We start from the raw sequence: 24,212 nt of genomic DNA, 5'->3' as shown, positions 1-24,212 counted from the left end.
CCTTTTAGTGTCCAATGAAGATAACCCAATTAAATGTAAAATGCAAGTTTTTAAGTGAGGATTTATTTTAGGGGGAAAAACCCGTTCCAAACCAAGTAATCGCCCCCCCAACTCTTTTTACTGGTCACGCCATCGAGCGTTTGCAATGACTAAAAGACGGCGAGTCTTTCAACGTCACCACAAATTTCCCTCCTTGCAACTGGTATGAAAACGATTTGATTTACAACAGAGTATGATTGGGGATAACTGAGAATTTGCACGAGCACGATTGTGATTTCTTTTGCAACGCCGAGCTCCCGCTTCAGGGACGTACTGAATGCAACACGACAAACAGTTGAGAAATTCAAAATGTGGTTTCTAACCCTTGATACAAATAGAAAGTTTTATTTATTTTTTCAATTCCAATTTAGCCAGCAACATAGCAGTTGTTACAGAAATGATAGTTTAAAAAGCCATTATATGCCTTCAGTCCTGGCATCGAGTTTTAAGAAAATATTGATAGATTACAACAGTCCTGCATGAGTATTTTTCTTATATTTAACAGGAGGCCACTAAGAGAAACGCTCTAATGGTCCTAGCGTCGTTGTTCCACGTAGGAATTTGGAACAAATTGCTATTCTCTGTAAATTATTTACTTTTGCATAATCTTTGTATTTTGGCTGGGTCAAAGCTGGTGAAGCGTCATGCTAGAGATGACAATAAGTGCAGAGACAGCTGAATCTTCATTTCATAAACCGTCTTGCTTAGGGTATTATTTTTAAGCGATTAAGTTGCGCTTGCAGTGGGACGATCCTTCTTAAACTGCACAGATTTAAGTCTGCTGTTCAGCCCCACTCCCTGGCCCAGTTTTAAACTCCTACTACTGCTAAAGGAAGATTCTTCGAGTTCAATCTCGAAGGTTTTGAGATCTGCAGGCGGAACCGACTCAGCCACAGACGTGCAGAGAACGGAGCGATACAGCCGGGGAGGTTAAAGTGAGCCACGCTGAGCTCTTTGGCTGGAGACGGCTGGTTCGATGTGAAGAGAAGGTGTGTGTGTGTGTGTGTGTGTGTGTGTGTGTGTGTGTGTGTGTGTGTGTGTGTGTGTGTGTGTGTGTGTGTGTCTATCTGGGTGCTGCCAGCCTCTAAACACTGACTCCAACGGTGCGAGTGTGGAAGTGATGCCGTAGCACATTCTCAGGGCTCTGTCTGACTGGCGATCTGGATGCCGTCTGTTCATCTGTTTTGTGTTTGGACTTTGTGGTCATTTTGTTATTGTCGAGGGTGGCACATTCTCAATGAAACACACAGAACAATTTCAGAGGTTCGGGGTCCGGCAGGAAGAAATATTCAAAGCATTTTTTATTGTTAATGGAGCTGTGCGTGTGCAGCTGTCGGCCTCATACAGTGTGTAAAAGTGTTTTTTCCCTGTTTCCTGTCTCTAGAACACAGAGGATCACTTGACGTTCCTGATCGCCGTGTCCGCTGCTCTCTTCCTCTTCCTGTCCATCTTCATCCTTGTCTGCATTGAATCGGTCTTCAAGCGGATGCTGCGCCTCTTCTCCCTCCTCACATGGGCCTGCCTGGTCACCATGGGTTACCTGTTCATGTTCTCCGGGGGCAGGCTCAGTCCGTGGGACCAGGTACAGTGCACACTGTCGCTCTTACATCTGGTTTATGCATCTCACCTGCTGATTTTATATATATATATATATATATATATATATATATATATATATATATATATATATATATATATATATATATATATGTACAATGAATATTGAGACACCGCTATCTCCACTGATTGGTCTGGTAACAATGTAGGTGTCAGAAATTAGAAAGCTGATACACAAAGCCTTATGAAAAATATTTATATGACCTTTTTCACATTTCTTTCCTTACAACCATAAGATTTAATAGTATTTTATTGGGATTTAATGTCATAGACCAACTAACCTTAAAACAAGCAGTATGTTTAGTGTCTCTGGACAGCAGTTTTCAAGTCTTGCCACAACTCTAACATCCATTTCAAATCAATACTGTAGTTAATTAGCCTGTCACCACATTCTGTTGGTGTCAGAGTTAGTTTTCCAACACATTGTGGTAAATTGCAGGGAGGATGTCTTGTGTCTTCTTTTCAACAATGACCTCTTCCATGAAGACCAGATTTCTGGAGTTGTCGTGCTAACAGGTTCTCCCAAGCGAGCTGCGGCTCTCTGCGGTTCCTCCAGAGTAACCGCTGTTGTTTTCCATTTTCATATGATGAGTTGAAAAGAGTGCTGCACAGTTGGTAGAACCGTTGCCTTGCATCCACAAGGTCCTGGGTTCAAACCCTGGGTTTGACCTGGGGTCTTTCTGCATGGAGTTTGCGTGTTCTCCTTGTTCATGTGTGGGTTCTCTCCAGGTACTCCAGCTTCCTTCCAAAGTCCAAAAACATGACCGTTAGGTTAATAGGTCTCTCTAAACTCCCCTTAAGGGTGTGCATGGTTGTTTGTCCTGTATGTTGCCCTGTGATAGGTTACGTTTACACAGCAGGCAACTACAACCCGTGTCTGTCTTTTTCATGGCAGTGTGAAGGGCTGCATTCCAATCTTTTCAACCCCCGATAAACAAAAACTGATTTGTACCACTTCCATATGTGTTACTAAATCAGATACATATTGGATATTTTTCAGTGTCCACAGTCTGAACAGTCATGTCGCATTTCATCCATCTTTTACGTCGCTTTTCTGGCTCTCACCACACACCTGTTAGGTTAACACACATCCACACAGACGTCTCTACAGCAGTAGTCACCACAAAGGGCCAATTTTGATAACTGTGCTTTTGTTCAATGATGGATTGAAAAGAGTTTCTTCAGACGTTAAAAGCTTGAGGTATCGTAGTAGAATCTACCCTTGCATTAAACCACATGTCTCCCTGACTTGGGTGTTGTGCTCCTTGGTCCTCATGGTGTGCTTTGCTCTCTCATTTTCTCTAACAAACCTCTGAGGCTTTTACAGAACAAACTTAATCTTTTTTATATTGAGATTAAACTACAGAAAGTTAGACTTCATTATCTTTTTAGGTGGTCTCTGAAAGAGTCTGGTTGCGCTGGATTTTATTAAGGGTATCAGAATCAAGGCGATAGAATAGAAAAGCCTACCACATGTTTTTTATTTGTTAAAAACTGTGACAAAATAACTTTCCTTCCAGTCTCAACTTTGTGTTACATAAATTCCCAACAAAATTCATTAACGTTTGTAGTTGCAAAGTGACTTGTAGAAAATAACTGCTGATTCATAGCTCCTGTGCAGAGAAGACTGACTCTGAACTGCCGCACGTCTCTTTTCTTGGTGACTTTCACCTTGTGCTGTGATGACATTAACACCAAAGACACGGCTTTGCTCTTTGCAGAGTTAGGAGCATATTCGGACTCACAGAGACCCACAGAAACCCATCTTGAATCACATTTCAGCCAGCTCGATATGCAACAGCCAGACTCATTTTGTGAGTAGTTTGCAGGTGTGATTTAGCCAACTGTGTTCGAAAACGAACGACTGACATTTGCGAGGTTTACTCCACGATTTGCTGAAAATGAGCTGGACGGAAGGTTCAACCCCCAGTGTACGCAGCAGCGAGACTGAGCGACACATAATGAGTTCATCCCCATCCGCTCCGTCGATGTCCCGCCACTGACCTTTGTTACCGCAGACATGTTGATGCTGTGCTTTCACAGCTGCTCTGTCAAGCGAAAATGTCCGGGTTAAAAATGATTCATTGTGACTTCTGGTTGATTACAGTCAATTGCAGTAAATTAAGATTATTAATTTGACCTCTGAGGCTGTCGTATTGAGAAGTCAAATATGGCAGCTAGAAAACATCAGGCTTCCATCTTCTAATGCCTGATATGGTGTTCTAGTAATCGTGATCATCATCATCTTAATCAGGCAGCTGGAGCTATTGATGAATCAAAGTGAGCTTCGGCTTTCCTGCAGGTTAGCTGAGGGGGAATTCCTCTGACATATTGTATCGCACCGTAATGTAGCACTTGACTTTTCACTTGTTTGCACAAATTCTTTGGGACACCTCAGCTGGTAAAAAATAAATAAAAATTGCTGCATTCTTGAATCCCTCTGACATGTGCATTCGGATTGCAAACCTTCAGGGGTTTGCAGACTCCTTTCACAAAATGTACAGTTTTATGCACCAGTATTTCTACATGTTAAAAGTATATAGCCACATTATATGCTTAAAAAATTGTTTCGATAAGACTTTTTTGCAGATAAATATGGCCCCAGCACCGGGCGTAATTAGCAGATATAAACAGATGTGGCGCCATCTAGCGGCACTATAATAATGTTGGTTTGCTTAATTAATAAATTTAAATAAAATAATGCCGGACCAAGCCTGACCCTCTGAAATGCCTCGCAGTAAAGCGGCAGCTCAGCGTGATCAAAGACCAACCTTTATTAATTAAATACACCGATTTACAACAACTTTAAGAGCCTCATATCAGAACATTTACTCACGTCAATCAACTCTACGGTCACATCTGAGACTAGACAGCTTTAGCGTTCACTTCAGTGAACACCAACGTTCAGACTGTATTCCCAGAGACATTCCACTCTTTTCCCTCTTGGAATCATTTTTTTGGTGTTGTTTTGCACTGGATCTTGGACCATTCTTCATTGTTTCGCTGGGAGAAGCTAATAGCCGTTAGCCGCTTCCTTGTTTTAACTCCTGCTGCGCATGCGCAGCACGTACTTCTGTTAATATTGTAAATAAACACAGAAAGGCATTATTTATTAACAAATTGAGCAAAAACAAAGCATAAAACACCAAAATAACAACTAATATGCCAGCAGGACGTGATAGTCTTTTATAAAAATGTGCAACCAGAGTGAGTTACTGACGTATAAATTAAAACAAAAGTCAAATAATGTGGCAATGCACCTTTAAGCCTTTTCACTTCATTGTAATATTACAACCACAAAGCTTAATGCATGTTCAGTTGAAATTAGTAGATAAAACAGGATCATGAATACTGGATAATACATCAGACAAGTTAGGAGTAAACTTGGGGAGAAGTCCAAAGTGGAATTTTGTTAAACCCAGCAGAGAGCCCTCCTAAATCCATCATAAGAACATTGAAGTAGACTGGGCAGTCAGAGGATTAATCCGAGAAGCATCAAAGAGTAACCCTGGAGGAGCTGCAGAGACTCACAGCTCAGGTGGGAGATTCTGTTGACAGGACAACTAGTAGGTACAGTGCACGAATCTGGCCAAAAACTGGCAACAAAAAGTTCACTGCTGAAAGAAAGCAAAAGTGTTTTCCAGTTTCCCAGCAAACGCGTTGAAATCAGTGCTCTGGTCATATTAGACCAAAGCGTAACTTTCTGGACTTGCACCCTCAGAGCAAACTTTGCACATTACCCTGAGCACACGATTCCAAACAGCATCACGCTGTGAGGATGTTTTTCTGCAGCGGGGACAGGGAAGCTTTTCAGAGTTGATGGGATGGTAGATGGAGCTAAAACAGGAGGAAACCGGGAGAAAAACGTTTGGATCCCACGAAACACTTGACCTAAGAAATTCAGCAAAAGCTACAATTAAAATGGTTTAAATGAAGGCATATTCATGGGGAGAAATGTTAAAGTGACGATCTTGAGCCAGTTAATAATCTGTTCGCCCTCCATCCAATCTGACTGACCTTTAGCTAATTTGCAAAGAAGAATGATCAATAATATCAATCTCTACATGAGCATCCCAAAGTTGTTGCTGCTGCAAATGTATTAAAGGTGGTTTAAGAGAGTATTGACTCAAGATTTCATATTTCTGTTTATAATTTGTTTTTTTTAAACTACTCGTCATTTTCTTTCCAGTTTACGTTTATTATATTGTGTTTGTCTATCTAACCAGAGTTTGTGGGTGTTTATCCAGAAAACGTGATCTTCGATCAGTTGATCTGTTCATTTGAACATTTGAAATGCAAAGTGAAAAAAATATGTTGTAGAAAAGAATGAATGCAAAGAAATGCAAGGAAATCACAGGAAAGACTGAGCTGCTTTGCCATAAAGGTACACGCCTGTGACGTTCCTTTAAGCTGAGCGGCTCTGTCAGTACAGCTAAACGAGTGTGAAAAAATAAACTTCATTTCATTTTCAAAAGGGTTATCTTTTTTCTTTTCTTTTGCCTCTTATTTAGTAAGAACCAGACAGGACAGAGGGCAAGGACAGAAGCTATAGAAGTGCCTCCAGGCTGGGCAGTCAAACTCCTACTGAGCAATCCTACCTGTGAAACCCTGAGAAAAAAAACATGGAATATATTCCTAAAACCTTTCATCATCCAGTGCACCTTGATACAAACCATAAATAAACATGCTGAGAACGATGCATAGTCTCTCATATATAACGGTCTCCTGGCCTGTGATGAGTCCTTGTTGATTTGCACATCCATCCGGCCCTTTGGTGTGAGTTTGCTACCGTGCTCGTCTCAGTGCTGAATTAGTCTTGTGTGTTAATGAGGCCTGATGAGAGCTGGAGGTGAGTAGATCAGCGGACAGACGCATTAGTTTTCACTGCCAGACTCCTTTACTCTCCTCAGCCTCTACAATCCTATTTTTCCTCATCTGGCGCTCTGTCTCCCCCTATTCATCAAAGCTCATTTTCAAGCCGCGACTTCTCCACCTGCCTCCTTTTCTCCTGGTAAATCAGTCCCCACCACCATACCCACATTTCTTCACTCCTCTTTTTGTATTTTACTTACCAACTCCCTCTTTCTCATGGATGGAGGTATTTTTTTTTTATAATCAGCCACCTGTGAGGGCAAAATCATCCTGCATTATTAATCACTCTATTCTTGCTCCTATGACTTTCCTACTTACACATTTATACACCAGCCTGTTTTTATACCACTCAGATATCCTTTAATTTCTTAAGCTGCTCTGATTTATTTATTTTTACAGAGAAAAAACATTTCTAATCCATTATCTGTTAGTCGTGAGAGCATGTGAGTTTCTGTTTTGAGCATCCAGTGAACTGTGAGGAACTGCTGATGGGTCCTGATGCAGCAGGTTGGCAAAAGGTTTGACTCCTATCTGTCATGATCCTTGGGTGTTTGTGTTAATTTTGTGTTCCAGGATCCTGCCATCTTTAATTATTCTCCCTCAGCCACAGCCAGCATTAATTAGTAAATCCCACCCGACCTGTGTTGTAGGTCGTTCCCTTGTTGTATTTAAGTTCCGGGTTTTGGTTCCTTACTTGTCAGGTCGTCTGGTTTCCATCCCGGTTCCTAAGTTTGGTGTGATTCAGTGAGTTGGTTCAGCTTAGGATACGTCCTCCATAATTCATTTCATTCATTCAGATCTCTTCGCCCAGTAAGGAGAAATGTTCTGGCTCTGATAAAAACCGAAATAGACACAAACCATGATAAATTTTGAACGGTAAAACAAGTCAAGGCATTGGTGTAATGACATTTGGCCGTATAGAAGTTACCCGTGGTGGTGTTACCTAAACTCACAGATCATTCTTCTATTTTATGACGTCTTCTGTTTCTGGGGCTGTTTTATTTTGCTTTCTCCTGTTCGGGTTTACGGGTTAACATTATACGCTTCTTTTGAGATTCCCCACATTTAAAGTTAGGATCAGATTCTCTTTGACAGTGCTGAGAAATGGACGGGGTACTGAAACATTTAATTATAGAATATGCAGTGTACATTCAAACAGACGTGTTCACAAGCCATTTTTCTCAATCCGACTTAAATCCCAAGTGTCTAAGGAGTGAAATAACCCCGCTGTCATGAAATCCTCCACATCTTCTGCAGCAGGTTAGGATCCACACTTGTTCTGTTTCATTTGGCTGGACTAGAGGAGACTGAGGCTCAGAGGGCAGAGCAGTTGTCTTGCCACTGGAAGGTTGTGGGTTTGATTCCAGCTTTTGGATGTTGATGTGCCCCTGGGCAAGGGACTTAATATCAAGTTGCATATTAATATATGAATGTGGCTCTTGTTTGAAGTGCTTTGTGTGGTCACTATGTTCGGTCCATTTAACCTATATGTAAAATTACCACAGATACATTTAATAATCTTTACCTCTATTAATTTCCATAAAGAATTTTGTCTCAGTCTTTTAACTTTTTTATCCAGCATGCCAAAAAAGTACTGCTAAAGGTTGGTAGTAACTAGTTACATTTACTCAGTTATATTTTTTACTTTTTCAACAAATGTAGGCGTAGTTTTACTGCCCTGAATATGATTCAGCCTAATATGATTACTTGAATCATATTATTACAAAGTATCGCTACTCTTACTTGAGTAAAATTTCTGGCTGCTCTAATTGCTGAGAGTAACTCCGCCCAACAAAGAACAGATAACTAATCTTTTTGTTCTACCTTTGTGGCTTAAATTGTCTCTGTCCTAACTTTTCTATTATTTTTTAAAAACCTGCCTTGTAGATATGATTGCATGGTGTTGTATTAAAGGATTCGTTCTTCCTCAACGTTTTCACATTGTGTCATCATGTCACAACAACAGTTCTTTGCACTTTAGGGAGACTTTATGTGAAGGGCCAAGAAAATGTGGTGCATCAATTCTGAAGTGGGAGGAAAATGATCCATCTGAAAACCTGAGAACTGTGGCGTGCATCTCTGATCGGTCCCTCTGTGCCGATACTTCTTCTGCTACAGCTGTTACTGTCGCAATCTTTTCGGGTGTGCCTCTGAAAGCTTTGCAGGGACATTGACAAATTTTCCAGTTCGTCTTTGCAAATAAGCTGACGCTCCATCAAGCTGGATGACCGAACCGCGATTTTCAAGATCTGGTACCGATTCTGTCCGGCTTCCCTCCCCCTGCTCAGGAGAGCATCCCCACAGCAGGAGTCTGCCGCCACCGTGTTTCACAGTTTTCCGGTTGATGCACATTGTTAGCTGTGATTATAAATACACACCATAGTTTATATTATTTGTAAAACAAAAAAAAAAAAATGAAATAATGTCCTTTCACTTCAGTGTTATGTACTGCACTTTTTTAAAAAAAAATGAGGTTGGTGCAAGAACAAACCTAAATTAAATGTATTTTGTTGTGTGTGTGTGTTTTTTTTTTTTTTTTGGTCACATATTCTGAAATGGAATAAAATTCAAAAGAAGTCTGAAAGAAAACATAAACCAACATTTGTGGGCCTTTTCCCACCGCCGCTGATGCTTTTGTTAAAGAACGCACACAGAGAGAGAAAAGCGAAAGAAACAGCGGTTGGAGAGCTGGCCAGACCCGAGCGCCACACTTGCAGCAGAGCAGAAGTCTGGTGAAAGAAGGGCAGCGGAAATACATCCCGCTCTCAGCGGGTCGAATTGATTGCGATTACTCAGAGAACAGCGTGTGTGATGGAGCACACACAGCTAATAACAGTGTGGGGAAAAGACAAAAAGAAAGGAACAGAAAGAAAGGCACGGACAAAGTCTCCTTGCCTCTGCAGCCAATCTCGCCCTGACCCCTCTGACCTGATGCGGACAAACTCACCTGCTCCCCCTCTCTCTATAATGCACTCTTAAAAAAAAAAAATACCTCGCACAGGTACAACTCCGCTACGTCTGCAACTATCTGCCGGCATTAGCCCATTTATCAAAGCCCTGTTTGATTTCTCACAGGCCCAGAGGGCAGATTGCACAAAGCCTTCACACCTGGTACCCCAAGAATCAAGACACAATCACATCTTCCTGCGTGTGCATTTGTGCAGACCTGGAAACAGAATCGAGAGTTTGCTTCTAGGAAGAAAAAAAAAATAATGGATTCGAGCCGCTACGTCTCATAAACGTTTAAAATCGAGCGGAGACAGGCGTTTTTTTTTTTTTTTCTCCCAGCGCGGGTATTCAGGCGTACATATCTCTTTGTCTGCTTTTCGTCTGGAGCTCAAAGAAGCGCTGAGCACTCAGATCAAGATAGAGCGGAGGGGGGGAAAAAAGTAATGGAAGAAGCTGGAGAGGGATGATGTCTGCAGCTCCCGTCACAAGGTGTATGGAGGTGTATTAGGATTCAGGCTGGAGTGCAGAGGAGTGCGTGTGTGTGTGTGTGTAGGGGTAGACAGAACCAGGTGATGCAACTGAAATTGGACCGCCGCTCTCAATTCCACGCGACCACTCACACAGACCGGATACGGCTCACCTCCGCTTGACCAGAGCTGCTCGATTTAAAGAGGTAGCCGTTCAGGGTTGGGATTCGGAGGTTATCTTCGAAAGCACGCCGTCCGCTGATACGTCCGCATCCTCGCTGTAGCTGGTTCCCCTAGCAACTGAAAGGTCTGAGCCTACACAAAAACATCGCTCTCTGTTCTTAATCTTCAGATCTTCTTTTAGCAGGAACTAGGTCAGCCAAACAATCGGCGCAATCAATGCAAACATGTTTCTAAAAACAAGTGTTTTCGTATGAGTTTTAAGGTCTCTGATTCATGTTCTCCTTTTAGTTAAAAGGCCAATGACCTGGGGGACACGTCCGGGTCTAGCAACTCTCGGTTTATTTTGCTCATATGGGTGTCTCTCTCCGAACCTAAAAGACAGGAAAGGAATGAGCCGGCAGGAAGGTCACGGTTCGTCTCGCGTGTGTCTGCTGTAACTGCGACCCGAACGTGCCGGCCGGCACCGTAACAGGAAGGGCAGGGCCGACAGCCGGGGGGCAGCGGACACGGACGGAGCAGGAGGTCAAGACAAGGGGTGTCGACGAGAACAACACGACAAACTGTATACGCCTCACACAGAAAGAAGAAATACGAGATTAGTTCAATCGCTTAAAAGAGGTTTTGTGGCTTTTTTTTTTTTATTTGTTTGTTTTACCAGCGTTTTTAGATGTAAAACGAATAAATATTGCAAGCAGCCCACTCAGCTCAACTAAGTTATATCAGGCTTGGCATTTTACTCTTGGATCTATTTCTGTGGAAGAGATTTCTGCCCACACAGCTGTGCTCTGTATTTAGGCAAACATCAGAATAATATGCATGATCCAAATGTTTGCTGGCAATCATTTTCTTGTTTTTTTTTAAAACTCTATTGTGGCGCCAGCGTTGTAATTACCAGTATTACTTGCAATTTGTGCGTAGCACTTTCATCTAGAGTCCTGATATTTTATGGAGATGTCTTTTTTTTTTTTTTTTTTTTTTCCAACCCCTGTAATGATGTTTGGAGAAAAGTGCTGCACATCCAGGTGGAAAAAAAAAATCACATTTAAAGTTTTTTTACAGCCTGAGAACTGTTGTGATTAGTGTTCCAGCTTTTAGGCGCCATCGATCTGCCGTCGCTTCTGTTTCATCTGTGGATAAAACCTTTTTGGTGTGTCAGCTTCTGAGCGGTATTTGGAATAGGTTGCGTGGTTAGCTCGCTTTACCACCCCTTAGGGGAGTCATGATACTCAGAGCTGACAATGCAGGAGCATGAGATGGGGGGTGAAACAAGACGTGTTTTGAAAATTAAGAATGACGATCTCTTTGTTTTTCCCAGAAAGAGTGAAGGTTTCACATTTCAGAAAATGTTTGAAAGAATCTGCGATCAAAACAGTGTTCCAGTCCACAAGTTGCACTTTATATTCTTGCCAAAAAGTAATGAAATGTTTCACAGAACACAGGTTGTTCAGTCCAAGTTCAGGTGCGGTCAGTCTAAGTGTTTTTTATTCTATTTTCAACAACAGATGAACAAAGGACCATTTAGTTTAGTGGCGGCAGCTGCTAAACGTTAGCGGCTAGGTTAGCTTACGGCAACGTTGCCCCAGGCGCTGTACTGTCCTAGTATTTGGATCTTATCTGTCACCATTTCTTTTTTCTATTGGGTTTAAACAAGAAATGTCAATACAGGAACTGCTTCCCCCCCTTCTAAATAAGAACATAGATGCAAGCTTAAAGAAATGGCCTCTATATCTGTATATGTTTTAGTAATGATTACAACTAGGGTTCTCCTTATACGAAACTTTCAATGTCGACGCTAAGAAAAATATTAGAAACCATTTTTGATACCGTGGCAACATTTTTCAAAGACACAGGGTTATTTTAGGTTAAGACAGAAAAGTGATTACTTACAATACACCAAACTTATTGTGAACTTAAAGGAATGAGTAATAATGACACCTAGTGGTTAGAATGGGAACAACACATACACAATGCCTTTCACAGAGACCCGCCACTTACCAATGGTCCTGCGGCTGTGAAGCCTCATTGAATCTTTACTTCCACAGGACAGGTCTATGATGTTGTATTCTGTTCTAGTTCTGGTCCGCTTCTCTTACTGGCTTGTTAGCAGGCTGTTGCTCCTTTGCTAAGATAAAATACCAAATGATGCGCTCAGTTTTGGGAACCCTGGGAACTCTCATCTGATTGGCTCAGGAACCAGGAAGTAAACACGGGCTACACTCTGAACTGCTGTAGTTCCAGACCGTACCTCTAGGTTTGAAAGGCGGAAAAACTTGACAAAGACATTGTTGATGGAGAGGACCTACTGTTTATTGGGAATGTTACTACCATCCCAAGTGAGAAATGAGAATGCTTTAGGTTAATTTCACAACAAGTATCTTACTTATAGCTCCTTTTAATAATTTGGGTGAACCAGTACGTAGGGGACAAATCCGCCCCCTCGTTTAGAGAAAGTGTCACTTCCTTGTTTCGCTAAACAGTAGAAAAGATAACCATTAGTATAAGTGTTAATTGTTTTTATGGGCATATATACCTTTTATTCAGTCATGCAATTATTTTTATTTTAATAGTGTGCCACTGTGCGCTTCCATTTGCCTCAAAATGTCTGTTGATATGAATACATTTTATTACCAATGGACAAATAAAGTCTCATTCTATGCAACAAAAAAAAAAAAAAAAGTTTCAAAGCACGCAAGGAGCTGCAAGGCGCAAACAAAACCCATTTTCTACAGTACAACAAGGACCTGGTCCGTGCCAATGTGTCCAGCAGCAGCCCTGTACAATTTCTGCCTCTCTGGTCATTTTGCATTAAATTTTCTTTAGTGATCAGTTCCAGCAGCAGGAGGGAAGGTCGGGACGGGTGCCTAATTTTTTCTGCTCTAGTTGTTAGCATCAGTCTGGCGTCACCATAACCTGTGTTGTTGTTCGCCCCATCAGGCTTGCCTTTACAACTAAACTGAGTTTAGTTTGGTTTGTTGCTTCGCTGTTTAGTAGCTGACTGAGCTGCCAGCTGACTAACATTTCCCTGCATCAGTCCAGACCGCTGTGGAGCGGAGCTGACAGAACAGAAAATATTATTTAAACGGATAAAGTTCATGTTATTGATGAGGTGTACTACTTCAATACTTTTACTGACCTTTTTATGTTGCACTGAAACAGTGTCGTAGTATTATCTTGTAGCAATAGCGCAGCTAGCATATGGCATCGTTCAGGATATAGGTTTTTTCTTGTCAAACTGCCTTAATTGGTGAGTTCGTCCAAACAACACTTTTGTGTTTTCGATAAAGAGCGTCTCACATGTTTCTTCTGGCTGTACTCGACATGTTAGCAGAGTTTAAACTTCCAGCAGCAGATCATTGTTGAGATGAGCGGCTCTGTTGCAGTGCTGCAGCCAAAAGAAATGCAACAATTTGAGCAAATGTACGGAGCCCCTCTGGTGACATGGGCAGAATTTTTTTTTTGAAGATGTTAAGTCGTGGCCACGACTTACTAATGCGTGGCCACAACTTACTAAAGCGTGGCCACGAGATACATAAGTTGTGGCCACAAGTTATTACTTAGTGGTAATAAGCAAACCATATATATATATATATATATATATATATATATATATATATATACAGATTTCACTTGGCTCTTATTTTGAAATTCCACATCACATTTGGATGAAAGTTGTTGGGCGACATCAGGAGGTTTTCTATTGTCATGCTGATGTTATAGTATTCGCCCAAAACGTCCAATTCTGTAGCAACATTTACAACAAAACAGGTCAAATAGAGTCAATGTAGAGATTTTTAAATGTCTCTATTTTTAAATCACAAATCATGTATATGGACTTTGATGAATAACTTCTGGAGATCATCTGTTATCTGTAAGTTAAAGTTGTCAGCTGTAAAAAAAAAATCAGTTAAGTATTTTTTTAAGCTAAAGAGTGTCACATAAAATGTCACAAAGCATAGAAATATATTTCATATAACTGATGTAAATATGTGTAAAAACAAGTGGTCGATACACTGCAATCATGCTGCTTTTATTTTGAAAAGCAGCTCAGCCGTCTCTGCGTAATCCTTAGCGTGACCAACAAAAACAACTGAGGGCTCACCAATGCCTGTTTATTAGAAGGATTCCTATAAACAGAATGTCATAGAACCGAGTCTTTTGACCCACATGCAGAACACACTGAGGAGGCAGAGATCCGAGTTTTTAAGAGTTTTATTAAATATAAAGCTCAAGACCTGTTGTGAGTCCTCCGGACGTCTGGTAACAGCGGGAGGTGGTAATCGCGGTATTATAATTGATTCACCGGGGGAGTGATCGGCTGCTGCGGGGGCACCAAAGACTGAAAAGCTGCTGGTGCCTGGACCAGGGGCGGAGGCTGCCAAGCGGATCGTCGGTTCTAGGTGGATTCTGGTGATCATAGAGGGTGCGGTAGCTGACAGATGGCAGCGTCCGAGGGGGCGGGGCAGGGTCCGGTCACTCGTGCAGCGGGGGCGGCGGCAGGGAGGCTGTCAGCTGATCGGCGCTCTGTAGACGCCGAGACTTGCGAGGATGATCGGGACTTTCTGAGTTTTTTTTCCTAAGCAGCTGAGCGGGCCGAGAGCTGGCCGGCTCAGCCGAGGAAAAGGGTTCTCATGAGCGGGATCCGAGGCAGGTTCCACCTGGGAAACAGGGAGACAGAAATTAGGTGCTTTCCAAGGCGTAGAAAGACGCTGGGCTACTGAGTCCTACCACTTAAGGCTGACACTTTGGCTATGAGGTGCTGACAGCAGCCTGTTTAAGAACCGTCCCTACTGATGACTGAACGCAGATCACCTGCGAGCGGCGCCTCCCTGCTTGTCAGCCTCCACCTGCGGAGAAGGGAGAGGGGAAAAAAGGCATGCGCCCAGCCCATGTACGCCTGCAGCACCCTGACACAGAATAAGAGACTTTTTAGACTTTATCTGGTTAGCAGAACTGTTTTCTGATCCAGCGTGCAGCCATGACTGGTTCTGAATGAAGGATTTATCTGGCAGCCGCCCTACTTCCCTCTTGTGTGTTCGGTAGCGGACGGTACCGGCTTACTGTCTCCACTGGTTAAGACCAAAATTATTTATAACTGGTCGCTCTTCCTGCTGCTCTGTTAACATGAACTGCAGCAGGAATAATTATTGATGGCCACAAGCTGTGTTAAACAGCTCCGCAGAAGGTGGAGTTTAGAGCTCTGTTAGGCGTGAGCAGGTGAAGTCAGTGAAATGCGTGTTACACGGTCAATGCCTGTAAGATGAGAGGTTTGCTTATTACCACTCTGTGTAATAAGCAAAGTATGTCAATATAGTTCATTCCAAGGTTGAAATAAAATTAAATCAAGTCTATGTCTGTATTCCTTGAATGTATGCTACACCACCATAAAGGAGCTCCCTCACAAATAACTTGTGGCCACAACTTATCTAACTCGTGGCCACAACTTACTAATGCGTGGCCACGACTTACTAAGGCGTGGCCACAACTTATGTATCTTGTGGCCACGCTTTAGTAAGTTGTGGCCACGCATTAGTAAGTCGTGGCCACGACTTAACATCTTCAAAAAAAAAATTCTGCCCATGTCACCAGAGGGGCTCCGTACAAATGGGAATAGGTCAGTTTGTATCAATTTTGATGCAAATGACTGAGTATTGTTGAATAATTCTTTTTTTTTTTTTTTTTTTTTTTTTTTTTGCAATTGATTATGTTGCCATTTATTTTAACAATCTTAAATTATGTCAAAATGTGAATCATTTGCCAACCCTAATGGGGAGATGTCCCTAGATCACAAAGGACCAACACTTTTTTTAATGTCTGAAGTTATATACAGTTCTTTTGTAAGTGATACTGCATAAAAAGTAATCCTCTTAATATAAATATTTATTAACCAACTGATTAACTCACAGTGACTTGCCCAAACAAATGATAAGGCAAAGCAAATTTATCTGTATAGCACATTTCAGTACAAAGACAAGGCAAAGTGCTTTACATGATTAAAACATAGAAAAATAAAAAGTTGGAATAAATTGTAGAAGAATTGAAACAAAATAAAACATAGGAAAATGGAAACTAAAAACACAGTTGGACCACAAACTGTTTCAGTAAAACAGTTTAATTCGAACAGTCAAAAGCAATCCTAAACAAATGTGTTTTTAATCTTAATTTAAAGGAACTCAGGCTTTCAGCACTTTTACAATTTTCTGGGACTTTGTTCCAGATAAGCAGAGCATAGGAACTAAATGCTGCCTCTCCGTGTTTGATTCTGGTTCTGAATATGCAACAAGTCTGTGATAAGGAGATTTATTTGGCAGTAAATTACCTCTGAATATAAAAAAATGAAATGCATTGCCTGAAAGTTAACACTGACCCTCATTTTAACCAGTTAACCTGTGCTTTTTGTCACTTTCTGTTTCCAGGTGTCCTTCTTTCTGTTCATTGTGTTTGTTGTCTACACCATGCTGCCCTTCTCCATGAAATGGGCCATCATCGCCAGCGGTATAACCTGCCTCTCACACACCGTCACCCTCAGCATCTGCCTGACCTCCACCGTCACAGAACTGGAACCGCTCGTGTGGCAGGTAAGATATTTGCCCACCTTGAAGCCTGCGACCACACAGGTCAACCACGCCGAGGCTATCGGCGTTTTAAAGAACCGTCTGCCTCGGCTGCCGACGTGATGACTGTGTCACGAGCTTGCCATTTTGGTCTTTTGAACACCCGAGTGATTGTGCCGCCGCTCCATTAGCTGGAGCACGGGGCAAGGGGTGGGGGGTCAGCTTTTCTAAACAGAACTGCTGAGCGTACTCTCTGCATGACCAGAAATGATGAGATAGAATATTTTAATTAGGTCTTGGTTATAAAATAGCCAAACCCATTCGGCGCCATCGTGACGCAGCACATTCAGGCGCAAAGTGATTTTCACCTCGGACCAAATAACAATAAAATCCATAGGCCACAACAAAAATGGCAAATCATGATAAGGAGTAAAATTAATTTTGCATCACAAGCATTTCTGAAGCTGGTACCCTTTCCTGCACCCATAGACAATACAATCAAGCATCAGGGTAAACACACTGATAGCACTCAAATCACAGTGGTTCTTCTCAGTCTTGTATACACACACACACAGGAAATGTGCACTATCAAGAGAAAACATTGTAAAGATGTTCCTTACCTCCTTAACGTACAAAAGCAAGGATAATGTATTGATTGGCTAGTCGGCATTTTAACGAGCTTGAGGTTGAGATGATGACGGAAAGCTTACAGGAGAGCAGATTTTCTCCTGCTTTTCCGAGGTAACAATATCCTCTATGAAGAAGAAGGACAGAGAGGTAAAATGTTTGGCAACAGACATAACCGGAACGTGGATCGTCTTCTGACAATCTTTTCTTGCCACTATGTTGACGTGTGTGTGTGTGTGTGTGTGCTATGTGTGGCAGATAATGGCCAATGTGATCATCTTCACGTGTGGAAACCTGGCCGGCGCGTATCACAAGCACCTCATGGACCTGGCGCTCAAACAGACCTATCAGGACACTTGCAACTGCATCAAGTCGCCCATCAAACTGGAGTTTGAGAAGCATCAACAGGTACAAAGTCCAAGAAGAAGGACTCAAAGAAACTGTTTCATTGAGATGGGATTGATACGGTGTGTAAGAATGTGGAAGCCGGTGCAAAAACAAAGTATATGTATTCGGTAGGACTGCCAGGACAGCTATTCAGACCAAATGTAACAAAACTCTGAGTTGAGAGCTTTCTAACAAATTATACGATACGCTTAACATTTACTGGATCCAATTTCCGATCCTTCCACCTTTCCCAGAACTTTCATGTACTCTGGCCATTTCCACTGTGGACTCTAAACCGGAACCATTATGTGTGCAGACAGTGAGCGAATGACTCCCAAGACACTCCCGTTGTGAAAACAAAAGCCTTGATTTTTTTAGCACATAACCAGTGATTCTCTCACAGCCGTTACATTTTATAACTTAATACACAGTTTCCACAAAGTCATAGGAAAGGTGTGACTGTAACATGTTTCATATGGATTTTTGTTGACTCTGTCTTCTTTTACTTTTAAAGCAACAAGAGAGAACAGGCGAAAAAGCGAAACAGCTCCACGTAATTGTAAAACCAACGTTCTCGCCAGAGAATTGTGTAATTTTACGGTGTTTACACCATGAAACTGAATAATATAAAAGTAAAAGTTGGGAACAATTACTGAGATTTAAAAAGTGAAGCTGACAAGCATGTCCGTAAGGAGCATAAATCCCACAAACATTTATTTAAGATCTATTACAGATCCACAGGGCTTGTGCTTATTTTTATTTGTACATCAGAGCATAATCTTTTTTGCCTTAGATAGTCGTAAAAATATGTCAGTAATTTCAGCTGTATTCCATTAAAGATTAATAGTATGACCTTAATGCTGTCTTAAATTGATATGACTGATTTAAAATGCTGAAAAAAATTCTTTCAATTTGAAATACTTTTCTCCGTCTCTCCATAAAACGTCATCCCAAAGTTCCTAGTGAATAAAAAAATTACTACCTCCGATCCAAGGCGTTTTCCTCGGGAAAATTTCCACCTTGGTAATTTGTTTTTCTCTGGTTTGATGCTGTAGAAAAGTGGGCGGTTAAGGGCTTTAAAAAACAACTGTGGATCTCCTGGAATATGTTATGGTTATGTAATATGTAAAAAAAAAAAAAAAAAAAAGACTCGTCCTAAGATAACAAGCACTGTATGATGTATATTATGTACATTGACCTTAAATTTGACACGTATAACCATAGAAACCAGCACTACCATGGATGTATATTGTTGAAGTTAGATTTTCCAAGTTCCCAGTGAAAAATGCACCAAGAATCTGAACCCCTGAAGTCATAATTCTTATTTAGAAAGCTGGAGGTCTCTTAGCTGTCCCGAATTCAACATCCAAAATGGCTGCCATACATGTAAAATACAGTCAAGGTTTTAAGTATAAATGTTTTTAACACATCCGAAAGTTTATATTGTATTTTATTAAACCAGTGGCGCAAAAACTACAGTATAACCACTAATTATTAATGTGTTTTGTTTGTGTTTGAAAGCAAAAAAACACAGAAATTAACCTCTTGTGTCGCTAATAATAGTTAGCATCTCAACAGTTAGCAAATCTCCCTCGTTTTATGGCTTGCAGCTAGAAAGCGAGCCCAATAAGTTGTGATATAATTGCCACATCCAAGTTCTGAGACAAACATAATATGATAACAGTTTCAGTGCGTTAGCTGTTGGCCGGCTAGCTACATAATCTGTGAGAACCAGAGGTTAGCTGTCCTTTCCAACCGTAAATAGAAAAATAATTGATTTTAGACCGACTGATACAAATAGTTTTCACAATGAACACCAGCTCACCGTGTGGAAACCACTACTGCACCGCTCCTCAGCCCCCCTCTCAAGCCGTTAATTAGACACGGCTCCCCTCTTAGTTATCCTACCTGCCACACACGATAAAGAGCCAAATTAAAATTTAACCACATTCTGCTTTGTTGCCAGTTTACACCACTTCAAAGTTTCGTCGGCGAAGGGAAGTTGGTAGGTCAGCCATGTCTTAAGTGGCATTTTGCGGTGACATTTGCTTGACATTAACGTCTTTGTCCTGACATTAGGCATTCTCCCCGACCAGGGAAGTGACATATAATATTACACTAATAATTGATGGTCTTCTCAGAGGTGGCTGGCCATGATGACCTGTTTTACAGTAAAATGCCGACCCCTCGCTGATGAAAAACAAAAGTCACTTTCCTGTTTCAGTTCAGTTTGTATGCTGCTAGTTGCCTCGTCCTCAACATGTTAGCTGTTGACAGCTATTTCCAGCCCTGTTTAGTCAGCAAACACAGTAGATGCCTACAATTATAGCACACTTGTGTTGGCTCTCTATAACACTCTAAAATCCGAATCATTTACTTTCTTTTTTTCTTTTTTTTTCCTTCCCGGTGGCATATTTCTGGCATATGCTTCTCTGTAACAGTTTGTGTGTAGGAAGGAGTGTGTTTGCGTGTTAAAGTTTGTACGGATCCACGCAAATGCCAGTTCATAAATTCACCCGGCCGAATCTCATCCAGCAGCTGACTACAGGTCTTATTAGTTCATTAATCAAACACGCAATTAATAACACCGCACCTCCTCGGGCTAATATGCCCCCTTCTGCATGCTCTGTTCGAGCTGCTTCGGTGCTGAATAAGTAAATAAGAAGGGACGGTGTGCCTTTCTATTTTTAGCGCACCCCCAACCTGAGCCCCTCTCCAGACTTAATTTGCCGCTGTGTTTTAGGAAATCAGCCCGTGGTGTGTGAACAATGTAATGACCCTCTTTACTGTGAGCTGCAGTTATGAGTCATGAGTGATGTGTGTGATTGTGTTTGCACGTCGCAGGCAGCTGCTCAACGTGCACGCGCGAACCAGGCGCACATGCTCTCACACTTGTGCACGCGCACCAAAATGAAGCTTGAACCGATCCTCCATCTGATGTGTCTGGAGCTAAATTAAAACAAAACTTGTACAACAGCTGTGGATGATGGATCGCACATCTGTGGTGAGCGATGTGTCGTTTTCCTTTGTTAGAGTCTGCTGTGCAGTACAGCAACTATTCAGTTATTGCTATAATGCCAAGACAATGGGACACATTAGCATTTTCCTCAGCAGCAAAATTCTTCCTGGTGGAATCAGTTTTGCATTGTAACTATGTACAGTGCTGTGTAAAAGATAATTTTTTTTTTAATCAAGGAATCAGTATTTGTGGTTTTCTAAAGTGGTACAGACGAGTACTTCTGCCTTCCTGCAGCTCCTCCATGTTCTTTAAACCTTATCTGTCCTATTTCCACTTTCCAGCCGGTCACACTGCCTGATTCCACACTCACATAGCTTTGCTCTGCCTTATAGGTGGGCTGGACTCACATTTATTAAATCATATAGTGAATATACTTTTTTCCATTCTTTAAATGGGGCTGTGATTGTAAAGGATGAGGCTGAAGTATAAATTAAATTAACACATTTTTTTTGTTGCAAATATAGGGTCTAGCATGGCTACATCATGATACAGTAACAACCGAATAGGTGGCCATGGGAAAGAGATAAGATAAGAAAAGATAAGATAAGATAGTCTTTATTGATCTCACAATGGAGAAATTCACTCGTCATATCGGCTCATACAAGAAGGTGCAGAGTAGGGGAGGTGCATTCAGTTATATACAGTGAATCTTCATATATACAATGGATCAAAAAGAATACCAAAAAATACAAAAAGAAATAGGAATGGGCATATGATGTCTTATTTACATTCATAGTGGTTAACACCATATCTAACACCACATCTAAAAAACACCATAGAAGGTGTTTTTTAGAAATGGCAATTGACGTCAAAATTCTTAGAATAGTGAGAGAACACAAAATTAAAACACCAATGATTGTGAAATCGATGCAATCAGCCGTTCCACGTTGGCTAAATGCTTGCCGAGGGGCAAACAAAAAGGCTACAGTTCTAACTAGATGCAATCAGCTGGGCTTCTTTAGATAGATGACATTTGACCAATGGACATTCTCAACTCGATGTGGATGCACTGCATTACACCAAGAATGCAGCTGAATTTAAATCTGATTATATGATTGAAATGTATTGGGCAGATCTGATTTTATATTTCTGGGGATGAACTTGACCTGTTTGTCTTATATAGTGCCTTGAGAGCAAATTTGCTGTGAATTGGGGGCACAAAAATTAACTGATTAAAATAATTGATTAAAAATATGGAATTTGTACAATAATTATAGAGTTTAAAAAAGCATAAATTATGAAAGTTAGGTTTAGTATAAATTTAGAAAATAAATATTTATATTTTAGTAGTACTTAAATTTACTTAGGAAGCTTGTGAACAAAAGTAGCACACAATGTGGTTAGTAAGAAATTTTGAAAAAGCCTTTAATTGCTATATATTAGTTTTTTTTTTACTTTCCCAATTAATCCATGGGTTTATAGGATAAGACGGTTAGCCTTGGGATTAATGTTTGTGTCGTTATTTACCTGCAATTTTTGTCTTTTGATGATGAAATCTCTTAACACAATAACATTATATATGGAGTCCCACAAGGTGCTGTGTTAGGACCGTAACGTTTTCATTGATTCAGGAAGTTTATCGAACGGTAATGTCATTTGTTTGCAAACGACACACATTTTCTTTGTTTTTGCTCTGAAATAATAATATAATATAGAAAGTGGGGTGAGTGAAGTTGCTGTATATGGATGAGAAGTGGAATAAAACAAAATGAAATAATTTGGTTAATATAAAAAAGGATGATTTAGTCTAAATTCTTATTGGTGGTGTTTCTTTAAGAAGGGAACTTGTTGTTAGATTTTTAGAAGATGTCTTAGACTCCAAACTTATTTTTAAATCACCATTCCAATAATGAATAAAGCAGTCAAAGTTTGATAAAGACATAGGTAATTTTGATTTTATAATGTTTACATATCTTCCACTTTTAGTTTGTGTTCAAGCTTGCGGCAATACACTGCTGATGACCAATATTTTTGTTTCATCAAGTCGCCTGTCCTGAAATTTTAATTTGATCTAATGATGTAAAAAGCTTGAATGAATTATTAAAACGGTTCTCCAGAAGTTTCTTCTATCAAGACACCGTAAGAGAAAAGAAGGATTTATGCATATATATATATGTGTGTGTGTATATATATATATATATATATATATATATATATATACACGTATAGATAGATAGATAGATAGATAGATAGATAGATAGATAGATAGATAGATAGATAGATAGATAGATAGATAGATAGATAGATAGATAGATAGATAGATAGATAGATAGATAGATAGATAGATAGATTGATAGATAGATAGATAGATAGATAGATAGATAGACAGATGCAGAACCAACATTAGTATATGGAATAAAATTGTCTGACAGGGCTTTAAATAAATGTAATCTATTCAACAAAGACTTTACCCTGTGAGATGTACTGCCAACCTGTTCATATTCATGCTTCTGGTGAGATGAAGAGTTTTGAATTGTGGGTGGAAAGAAGGAGTACCTGGAGAAAACCCACGCAGGCATGAGAACATGCTAATTACGCATAGAAGCATCTGCACAGCCCAGGCTTGAACCAAGGACGCTGCTGCTGTGAGGCAACTGTGCACAGAAACACCGTTCTACCGCCTGGGTCTCACTTCTCACAAAACCTGATTTAATTCCAAGAAAAACAAATGCACCCGAGGCACTAAATGCTCTTACAAATTCTAAGGAGATGGGGAAAAAAGAGAAAGAAATGATAGGACCTACAGCAGAGAGTAATGTGGTTAAAAACGGAGCTAGTCAATGACTAAAGAGAAACACTGCTTTGCCTTCAGAAAACCTTAAAAACTGTTGTTCCAAGCAAGTTAACAGTAAAGGAGCAAATGAGGACGTTTCATACAAAAACTTTCTTTCTAAATCACATTAGGCCACCAGAAGTGCTGCCAGGATATTTAGTTTACTGCCACAGTTACTGGTCCAGTTGTTGCACATCTCCACCTTTGACTGAAAGAACAGTTTTCTCCTTGCCTTAGGCAGAGATCAAGAAGACTTCTAACCGAAGTAAGAATTAATATTTAAAAAGTACAAAAATATATTTCCTTTGGTTTTCACCCTAATTACCGGATGAAAAATAAAGTGCTCCTCTGATGTTGGCCTCCAGTTCTTTCGGTTAAATTAACTCCAATAAGCCATCATTAGGGAGAATTAATAATGGCGCTATATTTAGGAGGTTAAATAAGAGAAATTGAAAATGATGTGAAGTGAACAGCAGAACAGAAGCAAGTTATCAATTGGGTCCCTGTGTGCTGGATTTTAGTGTGGATATTATTAAAAAATAGTTGAAATCATTTCTCTTTTCTGCTTGAGCCCAATTAAAATGAAAATTCAAGCTTTGTTTTTGTGCCTGTGGGTTCTTTCAGGCTGTGAAAAAAGATCGGCAAAATTACAAAGACGGGATCCAAAACAAGGTCCAGGCATCATCAGAAATTATATATAACATATGTAACAATTAATATCATACCAA

At 40.6% G+C, this 24,212-nt stretch overlaps 1 protein-coding gene and 1 long non-coding RNA gene across 4 annotated transcripts in view; one reads left to right on the top strand and one right to left on the bottom strand.

Moving 5' to 3' along the window:
• The window catches only part of adcy2b (adenylate cyclase 2b (brain)), a 79,344-nt gene that overhangs the window by 11,744 nt on the left and 43,388 nt on the right, over positions 1 to 24,212 (top strand). For all 3 annotated transcript variants that reach the window (XM_036129673.1, XM_036129674.1, XM_036129672.1), the window contains exons 2-4: positions 1,424 to 1,621; positions 16,541 to 16,702; positions 17,564 to 17,713. In XM_036129673.1, coding sequence (XP_035985566.1) covers positions 1,424 to 1,621; positions 16,541 to 16,702; positions 17,564 to 17,713 — 510 coding nt within the window. The remainder of the gene's footprint in view (positions 1 to 1,423; positions 1,622 to 16,540; positions 16,703 to 17,563; positions 17,714 to 24,212) is intronic.
• LOC118559009 lies at positions 14,319 to 15,479 on the bottom strand. The gene is made up of 2 exons (XR_004928595.1): positions 14,853 to 15,479; positions 14,319 to 14,782 (listed from the first exon to the last, which is right to left on the bottom strand). It is a non-coding gene; the product is annotated as an uncharacterized LOC118559009 (long non-coding RNA).

The sequence above is a fragment of the Fundulus heteroclitus genome, unplaced genomic scaffold, assembly GCF_011125445.2.
Source record: "Fundulus heteroclitus isolate FHET01 unplaced genomic scaffold, MU-UCD_Fhet_4.1 scaffold_2.2, whole genome shotgun sequence".
Taxonomy (NCBI): domain Eukaryota; kingdom Metazoa; phylum Chordata; class Actinopteri; order Cyprinodontiformes; family Fundulidae; genus Fundulus; species Fundulus heteroclitus.
Note: the sequence above shows the minus strand (reverse complement) of the source record. Positions and strands in the feature narration are given on the sequence as shown.